Raw genomic sequence first — 19,726 nt, forward strand, 5'->3', positions numbered from 1 at the left:
TTCAGAGGATCTGTCCTGGCCCCAGCACGTAAGTGTAATTATGAAGAAAACACAACAGCACCTCTGCTTTCTTAGATGTTTGTGAAGATTCGGCATGAGATCTAAAATTTTGACTAACTGGTATTGACCGGTTGTGTCACGGCCTGGCATACAAGCACCAATGCCTTTGAATGGAAAAGCTACAAAAAGTAGTGGATACATCATGAGTAAAGTCCTCCCCACCATTGAACACATCTAGACAGTGTGCTGTTGCAGGAAAGCAGTATCCATCGTGAAGAATCCCCACCACCCAGGTCATGCTCTCTCCTTGCTGCTGCCATCAGGAAGGTGGTACAGGGTCCTCAGGATCCACACCACCAGGTTCAGGAACAGCTATTACCCCTCAACCATCAGGCTCTTGAACCAGCGGGGATAACTTTACTCAACATCATTCACCCCATCACTGAACTGTTCCCAGAGCCTATGGACTCCCTCTTCATCTCATGGTCCAGTAAGTTCATTTTGTTTTGTATTTTCATAGTTTGTTATCTTTTGCACATTGGCTGTTTATCTGTCCTGTTGGTGTGGTCTTTCCTTGATTCTATTGTGTCTCTTGGATTTATATGTATGCCCACAAGAAAACAAATCTCAGGGTTGTATATGGTGACATATATGTACTTTGATAATAAGTTTACCTTGAAGCTTGAATTTTGAAGCAATGAGTCAACCAACTTCAGAACATAAGAGTAAACTGGTGAAGCAAACCTTTAAAATTACTTTTAGTAAGCAAACGCCACTTTTAGAGCAAGCAAAGAAAGGTTCATTAGTTCCATAATGTGCCTTAGAGACAGACGAGTTTATTTTGATAACAGCTCATTTATAAAGGAAGATCACATATAGCATACCAGGAAATGAACTTCCAGCAAACAAAGGAAGTTCTGTTTTCTTTAAAAGAACAACCCTCTAATTCACAATTCTCTCATCATCAGACATGAGGCTATGTCACATTTTTGAAAAACAAAATAAATTAGTTTGGATCAGTGCTTCTGGGGAACAAATTGTGCTTGTACAGTTAAGCTAAGGACAGCGCATCGAAACACGAGGGATGGGACCTTAAGTAAAATCAGTGGTTATTCAAAGCAGTGTGATGTGTTTTCCATTATATAAGAGTGATAACATCTTTTTACCAGATCAAATTATTTCCTGCCATGTTTCAGATTGATACATGCATATGTTGCCATCTTATTGGTTTTGTTAGAACGTACATGTCATTTGACTCAGAATGACTTCTTTGATTTCCACTTTTACAATTCTTTCTATCCCTTGTAATTTTAAAGTTCAAACATTGAATGTAAAAGTTATTTAATAGGTTTGTATTCTGCATGCAATGACACTGTAAGTTTAAAGATTATAGTCTTTCTCTCCTCCCCAAGAATGATGATCATTCATTTGGAAGAGTTTCCACCGTCAATGCTGTCCCCATCCGCATCTTCTCATTTCCCAGCCATCGGTATTCGCCACATCTTCTCACAGCTTTAACACCTACCACCTACCACCCATGAGTCTCCACATCCAGCATATTTTCTGCAACTTCCACCATCTTCAGTGGGGTGCAACCACCAGACATATCTTTACCTCCACCCCACGTCCCACTTTCCAATCTCTGCAGGGATGCTCCCTTTATGATTCCCTTGTCTATTCGTCCCTCCCCACTAATCTCCCTCCTGGCACTTATCCCTGTAAGCAGCAGAAGACATTGCCTAGTCACCTCCACTCAGGTCCCCAAACAGTCCTTCCAGGTGAAGCAATACTTCATCTGCAAATCTGTTGGGGTCTTCTACCGTATTCGGTGCTCCCAATGTGGCTTTCTCCACACTGGTGAGACCCGACATAGATTGTGGGACTGCTTTGTCGAGCACCTCCGTTCCAACTACAAAACGTGGGTTGATTTCCAGTGGCCAACCATTTTAATTCCTATCCCCATTCCCATTCTGACAGGTCGGCCCATGATGAGGCCACACTTGGGTTGGAGGAGCAACACCTCATAGTCTGTCTAGGTAGTTTAAGACCTGATGGCACTAACATCGATTTTTCCAACTTCTGGTAAATTTTACCCCCTTCCCCTTCCCTCAGATTCAACTCTGACCTCTCACCCTCTTCTCCTCACCTGCCAATCACCTAACGCCTGTTGCGCCTCCTCCTTCCCTTTCTTCCATGGCTCACTTACCTCTACTATCAGATTCCTTTCCTCTCCAGCTTTTTACCTTTTCCACCTATCACCTCCCAGCTTCTTACTTCACCGCCCCCCGCCCCGGGCTTCACCTATCACCTTCAAGCATGTCCTCCTTCCCTCCCCTCCACCTTCTTATTCTGGCACCTCCCCCCATCCTTTCCAGTCCTGATGAAGGGTCTCAGGCCAAAACATCGACTGTTTATTCATTTCCACAGATGCTGCCTGATCTGCTGAGTTCTTCTTGCATTTTCTGTGTGTTGCTCTAGATTTCCAGCATCTGCAGAATCTCTTGTGCTTAAAATCTAAAAAGGAATGTTTATGCATTTTTGGAGCTAATTAAAGATAGTGTAGCTCAAATAGTTATAGTTTGAAGGTATTACCAACAATCATATAATACATTGAACAAACACTTACAAACCTTTTACACATTGTAATTTTTTTCGCCTGGCTCAGAGTCCCCATGGGTAGACAAAGGCTCTTTACTACTACTTTTGAAATTTGATTTTATTGTGCCTGTAACTTTGTCATTTATTGATCCCTGGATTTGGCTTTGGAAAAAAAAACAAGTTTCTTGCCTCAAGAAGAGTAGAAAAATGACTATGTTTTCAAATTGCAGAAATCCAATCCAAGAGAGAATATGGAAGTAAGGGGATAGGAACTCATGGTAAAGGAGTTGAATATATTATTATGCCTTTATATTGGACCTAACTTGCTGTATATATTGTGTGATGACTAGTAAAGTTCGAAACTATATCCCTGTTTATGCTGACTTTCAGCTGAAGAAACAGTAGAACTAACAAAATTGGTCTTATGTCTCTGGAATTCGAAGAAGGTATCAAAAGGTAGTGTTGTAAATCATTAACAAACTATTACGCATGGAAATTGTGAGAATACAATATTTTTTATCTTGTAAGTCCCACGATTAAATAGCTGGCAGACAGTGCCAAGATTTCAACATAAATTATTGCCTTGTTCAGCAGAGACAGACCCAGCAGCATCATTTATCGTACTCAGAAACACATCATTACCTTCAAGTGAAAACCAGAAAGGGATAAACATACAAGGTTCTGAAAGTAAAATCATATCTAGTACTAAACTCTTAAAAACTATAATTTATAACTCTGCACTCTTGCTGAAAAAATACAATTTACTCTATCCTCCTATGAATAAACTAACAATAATGTTAAAGACTATCTGTTTATGAATATTATTTCAGTTCGACACAAGCTATTTAAAAATTTCATATATATTATTAAAATTCATTTAAAAATCACAATTTCCTCCATCTTTAGTCTCTCAAGACAAAAAAAATGTAATTTAAACTCTCGAATCAATAAGTCTTCACCATCAGTACTACAAATACTTGTTTATGGGTCTCCTCATGCAAGCTACATCATCTGGAGTCAGCTTTCTCCAGTCTCTAGAACCATAGAACCATAGAACATTACAGCACAGAAACAGGCCTTTTGGCCCTTCTTGGCTGTGCTGAACCATTTTTCTGCCTAGTCCCACTGACCTGCACACAGACCATACCCCTCCATACACCTCTCATCCGTGTACCTGTCTGTTTTTCTAAAATGTTAAAAGTGAGTCTGCATTTACCACTTTATCTGTCAGCTCATTACACACTCCCACCACTCTCTGTGTGAAGAAGCCCCCACTAATGTTCCCTTTAAACATTTCCCCCTTCACCCTTAACCCATGTCCTCTGTTTTTTTTTCTCCCCTAGCCTCAGTGGAAAAAGCCTGCTTGCATTCACTCTATCTATACCCATCATAATTTTATATACCTCTATCAAATCTCCCCTCATTCTTCTATGCTCCAGGGAATAAAATCCTAACCTATTCAACCTTTCTCTGTAACTCAGTTTCTCAAGGCCCGGCAACATCCTTGTAAACCTTCTCTGCACTCTTTCAACCTTATTAATATCCTTCCTGTAATTTGGTGACCAAAACTGAACACAATACTCCAATGCCTTGTACAACCTCACCATAACATTCCAACTCTTATACTCAATACTTTGATTTGTAAAGGCCAATGTACCAAAAGCTCTCTTTACGACCCTATCTACCTGTGACGCCACTTTTAGGGAATTTTGTATTTGTATTCCCAGATCCCTCTGTTCTACTGCACTCCTCAGTGCCCTACCGCTTACCTTGTATGTTCTACCTTAGTTTGTCCTTCCAAAGTGCAATACCTCACACTTATCTGTATTAAACTCCATTTGCCATTTTTCAGCCCATTTTTCCAGCTGGTCCAAGTCCCTCTGCAAGCTTTGAAAACCTTCCTCACTGTCCACTACACCTCCAATCTTTGTATCATCAGCAAATTTGCTGATCCAATTTACTACATCTAAAATGACAAATTCAGAGGTCGTAATATTTTGCTAATGGGATAAGATCATGCACAAAACTAAATTCTATGAAATCTTCTTAAGATCTAATTCCAATGGTAGGTTCTCATTTACTATCTGAATTTCAGAAACCCGAAAATGCATGTAGTAGCTGAGTCAACATTAGAATGTCTTCTTTGATATACTATAGAAAAACAGCGATTATTAATTCTTCCAGGTTCTGTAGAGTCATGATTTTTGGCTTTTTTCAAATCAGGTTTACATCACAGCACAGTATAATTAAATATATTATATAATCATGAAGTATGACATTAAACAAGATTGTCGAGTGCTTCACAAGGCCATTGTTAATTGGAAATGGTGAATGAAACAATACATTAATATTTAAAGGTAAACATGGGGTCTTTCCTTGTTGGAGTTTTTAGACTGTTGCACTTTTATCCATAAAGACCTACACGTTCAGATGAAGCCTACATGCATTTTCATGTTAAACTTATTTTGACAAATCAAAAAATTCTTATGCAATTATTCCAAACAAGCAAAATTTCTTCCTTTATTCAGAACAGTTTTAACTATATCTATGCAATGTAGAAGCAGATAGTGTTGCAAAAAACTTGAGCTTAATGCTTTTAAGGAAGATATGAGGAAGTGTGTCAAAAAGGAAATGCAACAATTTCTTCACAAACAGGAGAAAATCTGCAGATGCTGGAAATCCGAGCAACACACACAAAATGTTGAAAGAACTCAGCAGGCCAGGCAGCATCTATGGAAAAGAGTGCAGTTGACATTCCGGGCCGCGACCCTTCATCAGAATAGGACAGCATTTTGTGTGTGTTGCAACAGTACCTTGCAACTCCTGGCATGATCTTGCATCAATATTTTTCTAAATGGTTAACTCTGTTCCAGTAGATCATTGTATTTAACCTGCTGCATATTCTATATTTCACTTTGATGAGGGATTATCTTTGATAAATTCAAATTAAAGCAATAAAATATGTTCTATACCTTTAGTAATATGTAAGGAAAAACAAATTTCAGTTCAGTTTAACCATAACATCCAACAAATACCTGCTTTCGACATTTCGCAACGCAGATGGAAGATATGATTACAAATGTGATAGAAAGTTGATCATACAGAGGCCATCTGAGAGTTTTCACAAGATTTTATCTTTTTACGACTGACAACCTATGATAACGTTTTAGTGTTTTTGACAAACTTTTATAGATGTGTTGTGGAGAGTATATTGACTGGTTACATCACAGCCCGGTATGAAAACCCCGGCACCCTTGAATGGAAAATCCTACAAAAAGCGGTGGATTCCACCTAGTCCGTCACGGGTAAAGCTCTTCTCTCTATTGAGCACATCTATACGAGCGCTGTCCCAGGAAAGCAACATCCACCAACAGACACCCCTCCCTCCCCACCACCCAGGTCATGCTCTCCTCTCACTGCTGCTGCCATCAGGAAGAATGTACAGGAGACTTGGGTTCACACCACCAGGTTCAGGAACAGTTATTACCTCTCAACCATGAGGCTCTTGAACTAGGGGTGGTAACTTCACTCAACTTCACTTACCCCATCACTGAGCTGGTCCTACCACCAATGTGCACATTTTCATTGACTTTTCATCTCATGTTTTCGATAGTTATTGCTCACTTATTTACTATTTTGATTGTTTTCTCTTTTGCACTTACTCAGTTGGTTGCATTTCGCACATTGCTGTTTGTCCGCCCACTGGGCATGGTCTTTCATTAATTCTATTATGGTTCTCAGATTTACTGAGTATGATTTGATAATAAATTTATTTTGATCATTATATTAAGTACTCAAATGACTGTAGGGAAATGCTTTCCTTTACAACACTGTGTTAGTAAGGGGACTCTGACAGTGCTTACCTGACTGTGATCAGCAGCATGAATTGCATTGATTTCCAAGTAGCTGAAGGAACTTTCCACCTGAGAGCAAAGGCAGACACAAGAATTGTAAGAACTGAGAGAAGGACTGCAACGGAGAAATGAATGTTGATCCGTGAAAACTACAGGCAATGATTCATCAATGGAAATCAGGAAATCTAGCAGTTAATTCTGGAGCTGGTGAACTTCATCCTTATCTTGTCACGTGTTTACTCTGATGATTTCAGCCATAACTGTCATTTACTTGTGCAAAAGGCTACTAATCTAATTGAAAGCCAGCTCATAGGATTGTAAGAAAACTTGCCTTGCAATGTTGCATTTGTATTTAATACACACACCCAGCTACATATCTCAGAATTTTATTTTTATTGCAAGAAAAGCATGGGCTCAATTTGAGCCATAGATTATCTTTGAATGGGCAATGGGGTAAGTAAAGGTCCCCCATCATCGTTCTAAGTGTTTACCATTTTAATGAATAAATTTCACCTTACTCTGTACTTCATTTATGAGCCGACCATGATTTTCTAGCAACCCCAAAGGAGTTAAATACAGTTAAATACATTTGCATTCCTGCAGGAAGATTTCTGGCCAATAGGATGGTATAGGTAAAATGAAAGTGTTACTCTGTCTGACTTTCAAACATAAAACTGTTTCTGTTATTATCAATGTAGTCCCCCCGGCCACCCTCAGGGTCGCTCGGCTCGCTGTCGTCTAGGGAAACAGCCTCGGCCCCGCCAAACTAGGTAATCCGTTTGTGTGGATGCTGTGTGAGGTACCCCACCCCGCCCAAATAACAGACAATACACCAGATGCAATTAAATGATATACAGTTTATAGATATTACTGGAACTATATATTTAAAAGAGAATAAAATATAAAAGGAAAATAAGAGGTGCCACACTTATCAAAGTTCAATCTCTTCATGCACAAAAACCGTTGGAGCTCAAGGACCTTCTTCTTCACCCTGCGACCCCCTCGGACCACCTCGACCGGCCGCCTGGGACCAACAACGGTGGTCGACCAGATGCTCCACATGAGTCCGTCTCCGTTTCCTCGCCGAATGTCCCGCTCGGGGTCCGACCCCGTTAATGGACTCACAGCACCTCGTCCATCCTCTGTCTCGCTCTCCCCCTTCTCCCCCAAAACCCCGCGCATACAGTATCTTCAAATACACCAAAACCATAACAACTATCCCAATTGGTTAATAGCACTCTCTTATCACACACTAAACAAAAACAAACTGTTAGCGCAAACTTTCTCAGCGTTTAACACAACAAAGCCGCATTCCCCAGATTAACATAACAAAGACGCCATTTTAATTAGCCTCCGCAGTAACATAAAAGTCGAAACCCCCTTACACTCTCCCCCCACCAAATAAAGTCATGTCCGCATGACTTCTAAATAACTTGCCAACCAGTCCTGCAGACACACAACACACACATACACAGATACACACAGTGACAGTGCTCCCCAAACAGTGGACCTTACTCCCGTCCCACGGGCGCTACATAGGCCAACCTATCTGGGAGCTTCTTAACCCTCCGAGACCTCCGTACCCCCTCACCTAAACCCAAAAGGCTCAGACACTACTAGGGATACCTCGGGCCTGCTTGCCAACTCCTCTCTCACTCAGGCCACCACTACAGCTCGGAGCCCCCCGTCCCGTGTCCAGGGCCCCACCTCGCCTCCTTCCTGATCCTGCCTTAACTCAGACTGCCCACAGTTAGCCCTCCCGACTACACCTGACTCAGTGGGAGAAGGGCCAAAGGTCTCTTCCTCAATCCCGGGGAAGTTAGCGAAAGGCAGCACGTACCACAGGTGCAGCACATCATCCTTCGAACCCGTATCCTTCCTCATTCCCTCAATCGGTAGCTGCTGTTTAAGTTTCTCCAAACTGAAACATTTAGCCGGGGCTACCCCTTCAGCCTCCTGTAGTCGAGACGTCAGCTTCTTCGGGGACTCCTTCAACTCTCGCCACAGCCTCAGTAGTTCTGACTCAGGGTTCCTGGCCATCTCAATCTGGGACGCAGTTACCCCACCAGCTTCTTCCACCCTGATCTGAAAAGCAGCAGCTAAAGAATGTTCAGCCTCCGGTTGTTTCTTCCTGAGGACATCTTCCAGGTCAACTTTCAGCTTTTCCACTTCATTTAAACTCGCGAGAGTCATCTTCAGGTTCCTTTCAAGCGTCTGCCTCCCTTTTCCGAGATCTGTCCTCCATTTCTTCACCTCCTCGGGAGTGTAGTCAAACTCCCCTCCCTGGGCGCTCGGTTTTCTGTTGACCTTAGTCAGAACACTTCCTTGATCTTCCCCAACTTGCAAGTCTTCCAATCTGTTCTGGATCGACGTCTTGAGTTTCTGCTGATCCCTTCGAAGGTGGGTCATTGTTTCTTCTCGCTGGATTAATTCATCAGTACATGACCGCAGTGCAGTGCAAATCCCCTCTCTTCCCTGTGTCTCATTCAGATTGACGACCTGGGTTTCCATCCCCCGGTCCACCACCGTCTGTCCCAACACCAGAAAGTTCAACTGGTATGTCGGGTCATTTTCCTCACATTGCACCAAACTCCTCTGGCCAAAAACTCCTCCACATTTGACACTTCGCTTCGGTCACCCGAGCTCAGCCACTCGCCTCGCCTCATAGTCCCCCCAGGTGAATCCAAGCTCTAGGCGGTCATCCACATACGTCAAAACTCCACACACCTTCACTTCCCCCACGGTCTTCCTCATGCCCCGCGGGAAGGATGCAGGGGCTCCGGATATGCCCTTGGGCATCTTTTCGGATTGGAAGAATCCTAGGGAACTAGTAACGGCCGTCTTCGGCTCAACAGCCACACTCCTCAGGATCTGGCAACATCCACCCCTCAGATGCAGCACATTAAACCACGTCGCATAATCCACACGCTCGCTGCCTTCATCTTCCATGCTGCTAGGGTCCAGTTGCTGCGACCTCTCTCTCACTGAGGTGTCTTCAGTGGTCAACTCCCCTCCCTCGTGGTACTTCGGAGCGTCTACTAAGAGGATCTCACCCTCAGCTACTTTCCCCAAACCGTACCACTGCTGGGTCTCGTTTAAATTCGGTACTGGCTCAAGGCTGCTACACACGTCCTCAGAAGCAACTCGACACGCTGGGTGCCCAGAAAATGCCTCCATGAACTCCAGGGTCATTAACCAATCGTCGTCTTCTGGATAACTACTGCCACTAGTACCCAAAGTCTCCGGTGCCCTTGCGGTTGTCAAGGATAAATGCTTCAGACACCGGTTGTAAAACGAACTGTACAACAACTTGATCTGTGCGCCGGGGTCGAGGATAGCTTTAGCATCGCTTCCCTCTATCCATAGCGACACCCTGGGGCGTGGCCCCTCTAAGCCTTCAGGAATAGGGTCTTTTTCTTTCGGAAGTTCATTGGTACATTGCTGGGAAAGTGCTTCCCCAGAGACCCCAAGCCGTTCTCCCCACTGGGCCTCCACTAAGTTTCCCGACACCTCTCTGATCAGCTGAACAACTGATCCCCTGAAATGATCCCCCTGGCACTGCAAGCAATTTAGCCGCCCTCCTCGCCAGAGAAGACACACTGAAAACTTTCCCCCTTCTTTCAAATAACTGACAGCTGTCACTACGGTGTAAGTGAACCTGACAGCTCTAACACCGTCACCAGCCCGCCTACTTAAACTTTCAACCAATCCCTGTTGCTCTCCCTCCACCGAGCACTGCCACTCACCTAACAACTGAGAGATCCGCTCCGCCCACGTCTCGCACGCCTCTGCCCCTCTTGGGGTGGACATTATCCCAAGTGCCAGGCGGAGCCTGCCAGAGCTAGAACATTTATTCGCAGACACTACTTCCAAACCAGACCACTCTTCCCTCGCTCTCCCAACCGCATGGGCAGCTCCGAGTGCCACCTCCAACTCGTCAATGCCAGCCTGAACTCGAACAAAGACCTCACCCACCACGCATACAGCAATAACCAGCAAATAATCCACAGAGACACACATTACAGATTTAAACAGGGTACCCACACAGCATACCAGCAGACTCAATCCCGGACGAGCCCCCACAATGTAGCCCCCCCGCCCCCCGGCCATCCTCAGGGTCGCTCAGCTCGCTGTCGTCTAGGGAAACAGCCTCGGCCCCGCCAAACTAGGTAATTCATTTGTGTGGATGCTGTGTGAGGTACCCCACCCCGCCCAAATAACAGACAATACACCAGATGCAATTAAATGATATACAGTTTATAGATATTACTGGAACTATATATTTAAAAGAGAATAAAATATAAAAGGAAAATAAAAGGCGCCACACTTATCAAAGTTCAATCTCTTCATGCACAAAAACCGTTGGAGCTCAAGGACCTTCTTCTTCACCCTGCGACCCCCTCGGACCACCTCGACCGGCCACCTGGGACCAACAACGGTGGTCGACCAGACGCTCCACACGAGTCCGTCTCCGTTTCCTCGCCGAATGTCCCGCTCGGGGTCCGACCCCGTTAGTGGACTCACAGCACCTCGTCCATCCTCTGTCTCGCTCTCCCCCTTCTCCCCCAAAACCCCACGCATACAGTATCTTCAAATACACCAAAACCATTACAACTATCCCAATTGGTTAATAGCACTCTCTTATCACACACTCTCTTATCACACACTAAAGCAAAAACAAACTGTTAGCGCAAACTTTCTCAGCGTTTAACACAACAAAGCCGCATTCCCCAGATTAACATAACAAAGACGCCATTTTAATTAGCCTCCGCAGTAACATAAAAGTCGAAACCCCCTTACATAAAGTTAAGTTTTATTGTCTGTTATGTGGATGCATGATACAGATTTAACATGCACACTGACCCATTTATTATGAGAAGGGTTGAAAATAAAATTACAGATTTTTAATAGAAGAGCTTAATTATAGATGCAGAATTGAATGCTATTTCAATGCTTGGCAGGAATCAATACCTGAGTGAAGGTCAATCGTTTGCCTTAGAAAACAAACAAAAAAAATTTCGCTCTGTTTCAAAATTCTGCAGGAAGTGAGGAGATTCTGTTAAATATGTGGAATCAAAACCATCCTTTTCAGTAAAGATTCTGATAGTAGAGTGGTAATTTTAAATAAAAGGAAGTAGTATGTGTGTAACTGAAAGTACAGAGAATGAAATTTTTATTAGTTGGTCCTATAAAGACATTGTTAGGAAATAAGAATGATTATCACCATAAATCTTGATCTAATGTTAAATCAATGACCTGAAAATAATCAGTTTTTCTCTCCTCTTTCTGACATTCCAAATATTTTCAGCTATTATTACAAACTGAAGATATTGATAGACCAATTAAGTTCTCCATAAATGGATGCTGTATTTCAGGATCTTTATCTAACGCAGAAATATATTAATTATCAGTGAGTGAAATTGCTTGTATTTGAAGTAGTTTAAAAATCTAAGTTACTGAGTTTAAAATTGTAATGTGTCTCTTTTTTAAAAATACTTTATTTTCAAAAATTTCAAAAAAAAACAATGAAATCTACAAGAACATACCAGCTCAGATATGTGTAAAAATGAAATAAGCAAAAAAAAAGGGACGTAACATTCGAGGGATGCCTATTGTACAAAGTGCCCAAAAATACTAAAGATTAAATCTCAAATGAGGGCCATGAGAAATCAGCTGGGAGGAAATTGCTCATCCGCCCCCAACCTCGTCCAGGTAGGCAAGAAATGGATCCCAGATAGGCAAAAAATTTTTAATTGAATTGGTTCTCAAGAACCTGAGTCTCTCTATCATTATGTCTGAGATCATATCAGCCATTCATCTCCGAAAGGAAGGGGGAGAGGGTGATTTCCATTCCCTCAAGATAAGTCTTTTGGTGACAATCATCCCCAGCATCAGAGACTGTTGTATGGCTGCAGGGAAACAAATAGTAGATTGCAAGCAGCCAAATATAGCAAGACCAGCTTCCAAGGGGAAGGATCTTTTATAGTACCATTCGAATATTTTGGACCAAGATCCAGTCAGTAATGGGCAAAATCAAAAGGTGTGTGACAACGTGGCTTCCATCCCTTGGCGCCTATCACACATTGGTGAGACAGAAGGGTAAATCCTGTGCAATCTAAGTTTAGAGTAATGGAGATGGTGGACAACTTTAAACTGGATCAGTTGGTGTCTGCTGTTAACAGAGCAAGCCAGTATCATAGATAAACACTTATCCCAGGCAGCTTCAGATAATTCAATGCCCAACTCCTCTCTCCAGGCGTCTCTAATCTTCACAGTAGGCGCTACAGTGCAATTATCAAACAAACGTACAAACTTAGAAATGAGATGCCTGGAGTCAGGAGGGTTCTTTAAAATATCAAAAAATATATGTTTCGCTGGAAGGATTTCAAAACTACAAATCTTAGATTGAATGTAGTGTCTAATTTGTTATTAACGAAAAAAGTGTGAATGAGGCAGCTCAAATTTCTCTTTCAGCCGACTAAATGTTGCAAACCGTCCCTCTATGTACAGGTATTCAACAGAAACTAGACCTTTCTCCCTCCAAGCATTGTAGGTTTTGTCTGACCATGAGGGTAGAAAGGAGTGATTGAAACAGATTGGTGTTTGTACAGAGGTCTCTGGTAAATTCAGAACACTCCTAATCTGATTTAGAACTCTGATGAAATTTTTCAAATCAAAACTCAAACTTTTTGAAGCCCCAGGTTTTTCTAATTTAGAGAACAGCATGGCTGGCAAGGAGGAATTGACAACAGAGTTAGACTCCATACATAGCCACAAGGGAGCCCCAGCGAATAGATTATCCGGAGCCCCCTGTTGCCAAAACATTAAAGCCCTAGCATTGACAGGCCAATAATAGTGTCTAAATACAGGTGATCCCAGCCCTCCTTCAGACTTGGGCTTTTGTAAATGAATTTCCGAAATCCTGTGATTCTTATAATTCCAGATATAAGACAATATTATGGAGTTCAATTCTTTAAAGAAGGCTGATGTAGGAAGAATGGGGAGATTTTGACAAAGATAGAGAAACCTAGGAAGGGAAACCATTTTAATTGAATTTATATGACCAATCATGGACAGAGGTAGGGTTTTCCAACTTTCTATATTCTGTTTAAGTTTTGAAATAAACTCCGCGAAGTTTAATTTAAATATTAATTTAGGATCTTTGGGGATTACCAAGCCAAGATAAGTAAAGTGGTCTTTAACTACTTTGAACGGGACTCTTTCCAAAAAACCCTGCGTGTAGACGTTGGAGAGGGGCACAAAATCACTTTTTGTCCAATTGATTGAGTATCCCGATAGTCTGCCAAAAGAGGTGATTAAATCTAGAGGAAGAGGGACTTACTTTTGTGAGTTTTGTAAGTAAGGTACCACATCGTCAGCATATAAACTAATAAGTGTTTCAATACCTCCCACTTTCAAACCCAGAATATTTGGGTGACTTCTTATTTTTAGGGCAAGGTGCTCCACAGCGATGGCAAAAAGGGCCGGCGAGAGAGGGCACCCCTGCTGGACTGAACGGTGTAGGGGAAGCAGAGTTGAATTGTCACCATTAGTTATAATAGAACACATTGGGCTGGTATATATCAGTTTTACCCAAGATACAAATGACTTCCCGAACCCAAACCTGTACAGTGACTCAAAGATATAAGGCCATTCAATCTGGTCAAAAGCCTTCTGTGCATCAAGGGATAAAATTGCTGCCCCACTAGCTTTCCCATGATCAGCATACATAATATTAAGGAGGCATCTGACATTGGAAAAAGAGAACCTACCCGGGACAAATCCTGTCTGATCAGGATGAATGATAGATGACAAATACTTATTTAATCGGTTAGCCAGCATTTCAGGAATTACCTTTCTATCAAAATTCTGGAGTTCAATGGGCCTATAGCTGGCTGGGTCTGTTTCCTCTTTACCTTTCTTTAAAATGAGGGAAATGTTAGCCTCGTACAATGTTCTAGGCAAGGCTTTATCTCTCTTGGAGCAAGATATCATTCTGAGGAGAAGTGAGGCAAGGATATCACAGAATTTCTTATAAAATTCACAGCCAAATCCATCTGGCCTAGCAGCCTTGCCGAACGGAAATGAGTTAGTGGCAGAAGTTATTTCTTCCAATGTGAAGTCAGAATCTAGGTCCTCCCTAGTAGCGTCACTAAGTTTTGGCATTACAAAAGAATGAAAGAAGTCATGCACAAACACGAGGAAATCTGCAGATGTTGGAATTTCAAGCAACACACATAAAAGTTGCTGGTGAACGCAGCAGGCCAGGCAGCATCTCTAGGAAGAGGTACAGCTGACGTTTTGGGCCGAGACCCTTCATCAGAAGTCATTCAAATCAGATTGAGTGGCATTGCATTTAGAGGTGTAGAGTTCACTGTAAAATTCTTTAAAACAGTTACTTATCTCCTTGGGGTTAGTTAATAGGGTACCCACACTTGATCTAATGCAATGAATTGACCTTAGGGCCTGGGTGCCCCTGAGCTGCCACGTCAGGAGACTCTCAGGCTTGTCCCCCATTTCGAAATGCTTTTGTCTTAATTTTAAGAGGAGGTTATTTATTTGACCACCCAAGATACAATTGTACTCATATTTAAGCTTCATTATTTTATTATAATCTTCAGAGGATTTCAAAGCCTGGTATGTCGCTTCGAGGGTTGGGAGAGTATTCTCAATCTCTAATAATCGCCCTTCTCTCTCCCTCTTAGCAGCAGATTCATATGAAATTATATACCCACGAATTACAACTTTTAATGTCTCCCAAGGTGTGGAATCTGACACTTCACCATTATCGTTAATTTCGATAAAATCTTTTAATCTGGTGGTGATATTTTCTATAAATTTCTTATCGGCAAGTAAGGAGGAGTTAAAACACCAGGAATAGATTCATTTGGAAAGGGAGAGATTTAGGGACTTTGTCAAGGGGCTACGGTCAGAAATTAATCTATTATGATATTTTGTATTGGTAACACGAGATATTAAATGAGAGTCAACCAAAAAATAGTCTATTCTACTATAAGATTTGTGAATATGAGAATAATAAGAATAATCCTTGTCGGTGGGATGTTGAACTCACCAAATATCTACTAAATTCCTAGATTTAATCAAATTATTTAGGACCTGCACTGACATGATATTTGAGGGCGGGTGGGAGGACAATCTATCTAAATATGGATCTAGGTAGCAATTTAAGTCACCACCGATTATTATATTTGAATTACTGGCATCCGGAAGTAAATCAAAAACTTTCCTAAAAAAGTTTGGCTCGTCTGTGTTTGGACCATAAATATTAAGGAAGGTTAGCGGAAACGAATTAATGGTGCCAGAGATCATAATAAACCTGCCGAGAGGATCTGTGGTCATGGAAGTGAGATGAAATGGAATATTTTTCCTAAAGAGGATAGCCACACCACGGGCATGAGAAGTAAATGGTGACTGGTAAACCTGCGATATCCAGCTAGACCTCAATCTGTGTTGCTCAGTTACTTTGATATGGGTTTCTTGTAGAAAAATTACATCTGCAGATAGAGATTTGAGATGTCTAAAAACTTTATCCCTCTTAGCAACATGACCAAGGCCCTTAACATTTCACGAGACTATTGTAATATCTTTAACCCCCAGCTGTGTCCTAACACAAGGCCTCTGCATATGAGAATAAAAAAGAGATTATTAGAGTTGACCACAAGCATAGTAAACAATGCAAAATGACTGGCAGCCTCATAAGAACACAACATACACAAAAAAAAGCATGTCTGAGCCATAATCAAGAACAACACACACCCTAACCCACCCCCCTTTGTGTCTCCCTAAACCAGACACATAGTTCCCCATTTCCATCCCAAAAGGAGCTGCTGGCAGGTAACTAACATTACAGAATTATCACAAAACCCCTCTCCAAGAAAATGTATAATACAAACTATATAATACCGTTAAACAAATGCTGCTAGGGCTGGGGAGAGTTATCCAATGTCCGCACCTGAAGCTGGACATTCATGACACCAACTCAAATTTAACCCTCATAATAACAGAAATATTTAGAAAATTCTCTGCAATTAAATCCCAGTGCAGCATGCAGCATTGTAAAGCTATATGTAACAAGCAGGTCCCTCCCCTTACCCCAACATGGAAACTGGCACAACTATAAGCTGAATAAACAGTGTCAATATATCTACTCCACTTTGCGTGCATTATTCCTTTCCAAGAATTGTGCTGCTTCTATCGGATCGTCGTATATTTTAGGCGCTCTTCCATCTTGCTGATAAATATAGAGCCTAGCCAGATACCGCAGGGTGTGCTTGATTCCTCTATCACGCAGAGTTTGCAGTGCATCACGAAAGGCACGACGTTGAGTCATCACCTCATTAGTATAGTCCGGGAAGATCAAGACCTTGTTTCCCTTGTACTCCATGGGTTGTAGTCTGCTGTGGCGCAGGATCAGCTCTTTCACTTGAAAGTGACGGATATGTGCCAAGATGGTGCGCAGTTTAGCACCGGCAGCTGACTTTGGCTGGAGAGAATTTAACCGGGTACGGGAAGTGCTCTTCCCCGAGCAACTTCAGAATCAGTCTGGAAACAAATTCAGTAGGTTTACCATCTTCCTTGCCCTCTTGTATCCCTACAATCTTCATGTTATGTCTCCAGGAATGAGCCTCTAAGTCATGCACTTTAGCTTGGAGCTGGCTATTTTGTCTCATTAGCTCTGAATACTTAGCTTCAGGCTCTTGCACGCGTGTTTCAAGGTCGCTAGCAATTAGTTCTTGATTAGCCACATGGGCTTGTAAGTCAGCCTGTGAGGCCACAAGTGTCTGAAACTTGATTTCAAAAACATTAAAGCGGTCATTAATGCCACGCAGAACTGACTCAGGAGAGAACTGACTCAGAAATCTCCTGACCTAATTCCTTGCACATGGCGTAAGTTTTATCCGCTGGTATCTCAGATGCAGAGAAGTTCTTCACAGGCCCATTGTTAACACTAACTTCGGTAGTTTGGCAGTCGGCAGTCTGAGCTTTATTTGCCTTCGGCATTGTCAAACTTTTCCAGACACTTAGTTTAGACATACACTGTTGGCCTATGAATGAATAAAACATGGTATAATAGTAATTTTATTGAGGCCTCTGAGAGGAGCACTCACCAATCACGTCTAATCCATACGCATGTGCGCTGACGCCCCCGTAATGTGTCTCTTTTTGCAATTACTGACATTATAAATGTTTGGTTAAGCACTGATGTTAAGCACTTCACCCTTCATTACTTTGTGAACCCTGAGGATTTAGAAATGTATTGAATTGAAAATACACTTGGACTAAGATATTAACTGTCCTGTGCTATCACAAGTGGGATCATCAGTTGACCTGCCACCTGCCTTCAGGAGTTTTGGCCTGCTTATGATCAAGAGTCCCTCGAGGTGGTGGGCCAGCAGTGCTAAAGCATCACCTCCCACTGGTGAGCTTAAAAACTTGGCATCTGCCTCTATCAGAGTTGTTGGTCATTTCCATCCAACAGATAGTCTGCTCTTCAGGTGTCTATGCAACTACTGAAGGGTTTGCAAGATATGTATACACTGTCTGACTATCTGCCCCTCTGGACGTACTTGGTCCACACCCACGCTGATCCTTTCTCTGCTGCCTCAGCTACAGCCCTGCTGGTTGATTTGATTTCTCTTCTAGTGAAGCCAAGGTCACGCAGCCACTTCTGGAAAATGAACACAATAAACCCACGGCAGCCTACTTCGAAAGGATAGCATGAGACCTTCCACCCTCTGTCTCTGCACTCTGATCTTAATTCTGCAGACTTGGTTAACTTGCGCTCATGGGCTTCATCGATGTTGTCTTCCCAGGGAGATGTGAGTTCACCAATAACCACTTCTCTACTGGTGTCAGACCATACGATTATATCTGGACACAATGCCGTGAAAGTTATTTACTCCGGGAAACTGCCTTTCCCGTCCAGGTCAGCCTTGACACACCAATCATTGGAGATGAAGAAAGTATGCTTGATTGTGAGCCTGTGCTGTACACCCTTGACTTGGAGCCTTCTTTCACAAATGATATGCGATGTTCTGTGCAGCATGGGGCTTGAGATAAGTTGTGCTGCAGTACTCTCTGCTCAGCCGCTTCTGTCACAACTTTGAGAACGTTGTTATGTCTCCAAGTGTACATGCCACTGGCAAGATTGACTCTGCATGCACTCAACATATGTTGAAGTGTTCCCTTCTTGCCACAAGCAGCACACCTGTCTGTCTTATCTTCATACCAGGTGTTGGGAGCAGGTCGTACGCTGCTCTGCACAGAAAAGAAATGCGGAGTGGTTCCATCTGCCACAGAACATTCCAAGATAGATGTTGTTCAATGCTTTCCCACCAGATCCAGGCCCCTTGTTTGGCGAGGTCAGCTGTTTTACCTAACCTCTTCTCCTCTTCTACCTCTCGAATTTTTTGTGTTACTATCTCACGGCGCTCCTTACCTGTAGAAGATGACCACCACTTGTGGGTTGTCCATCCAAGTCCCTGGTGGCCTAGCTGGATAGCCCCAACCGTCTCCTTGTGCTTCAATCTAGACTCTGCCTCATCAACTGCTACATGGGCTGACCACTTCCTGCCTGATCTCACATCCAGCTGGGTGCTCTTGATAATAGGGTCTTTTAAGTCTCGAAACATCAAGAATGATCTTACCTCGGCTACCTTGACCTTTTCAACAAGGGATTGCACTGGGATGGTAAGCTTTTTCTGGCTACTGTGGATTGCAACATTGGTGAGGCTTCTCGGTACTCCAAGCCATTTCTTCACATACTTGTTGATCTTCTGTTCCATTGCCTCAACATGGGACATTGCCACTTCATAGACAGTTAGTGGCCACATTATCTGTGGCATCAGTTCGTACTGCAAGCACCACAACTTCAACTTGCCAGGCAAGCCACACTTGTCGACAGACGTCAGACCTCTGCTGATCTGTTCTCCTGTCTCTTGAACCCTCTTGGTGTCTGTCAGCTCCTCTGTGTACCATCACCCGAGGGTCTTAACTGGTTGGTCCTGAATGGATGGAATCTCCTCTCCATAAAGGGTGAAATGAAAGTCAACCAGCTTTCCTCTCCTAAGAACAAGGCTCCTTGACTTCTTGGTCTTGAACTTCATTCTTCCCCAATTCATTAGTTCCTCGAGTCTAGATTTATACTTTCCACTGCCTCCTTGCTAGGACCCAAGAGGGTGAGATTGTCCATGAATTGTATTGTGACTCATATTGGTGGTAATTCCCCTCCGCTATCAAGTGCGACACCTGGT

General features: G+C 42.7%; 1 protein-coding gene across 2 annotated transcripts in view; it reads right to left on the reverse strand.

The window, feature by feature from the left end:
- carmil2 (capping protein regulator and myosin 1 linker 2) overlaps positions 1–19,726 on the reverse strand; it is a 172,089-nt gene that overhangs the window by 122,010 nt on the left and 30,353 nt on the right. For both annotated transcript variants that reach the window (XM_063067430.1, XM_063067431.1), the window contains exon 4: positions 6,462–6,521. In XM_063067430.1, coding sequence (XP_062923500.1) covers positions 6,462–6,521 — 60 coding nt within the window. The remainder of the gene's footprint in view (positions 1–6,461; positions 6,522–19,726) is intronic.

This window comes from Mobula hypostoma, chromosome 14, assembly GCF_963921235.1.
Source record: "Mobula hypostoma chromosome 14, sMobHyp1.1, whole genome shotgun sequence".
Lineage (NCBI taxonomy): Eukaryota > Metazoa > Chordata > Chondrichthyes > Myliobatiformes > Myliobatidae > Mobula > Mobula hypostoma.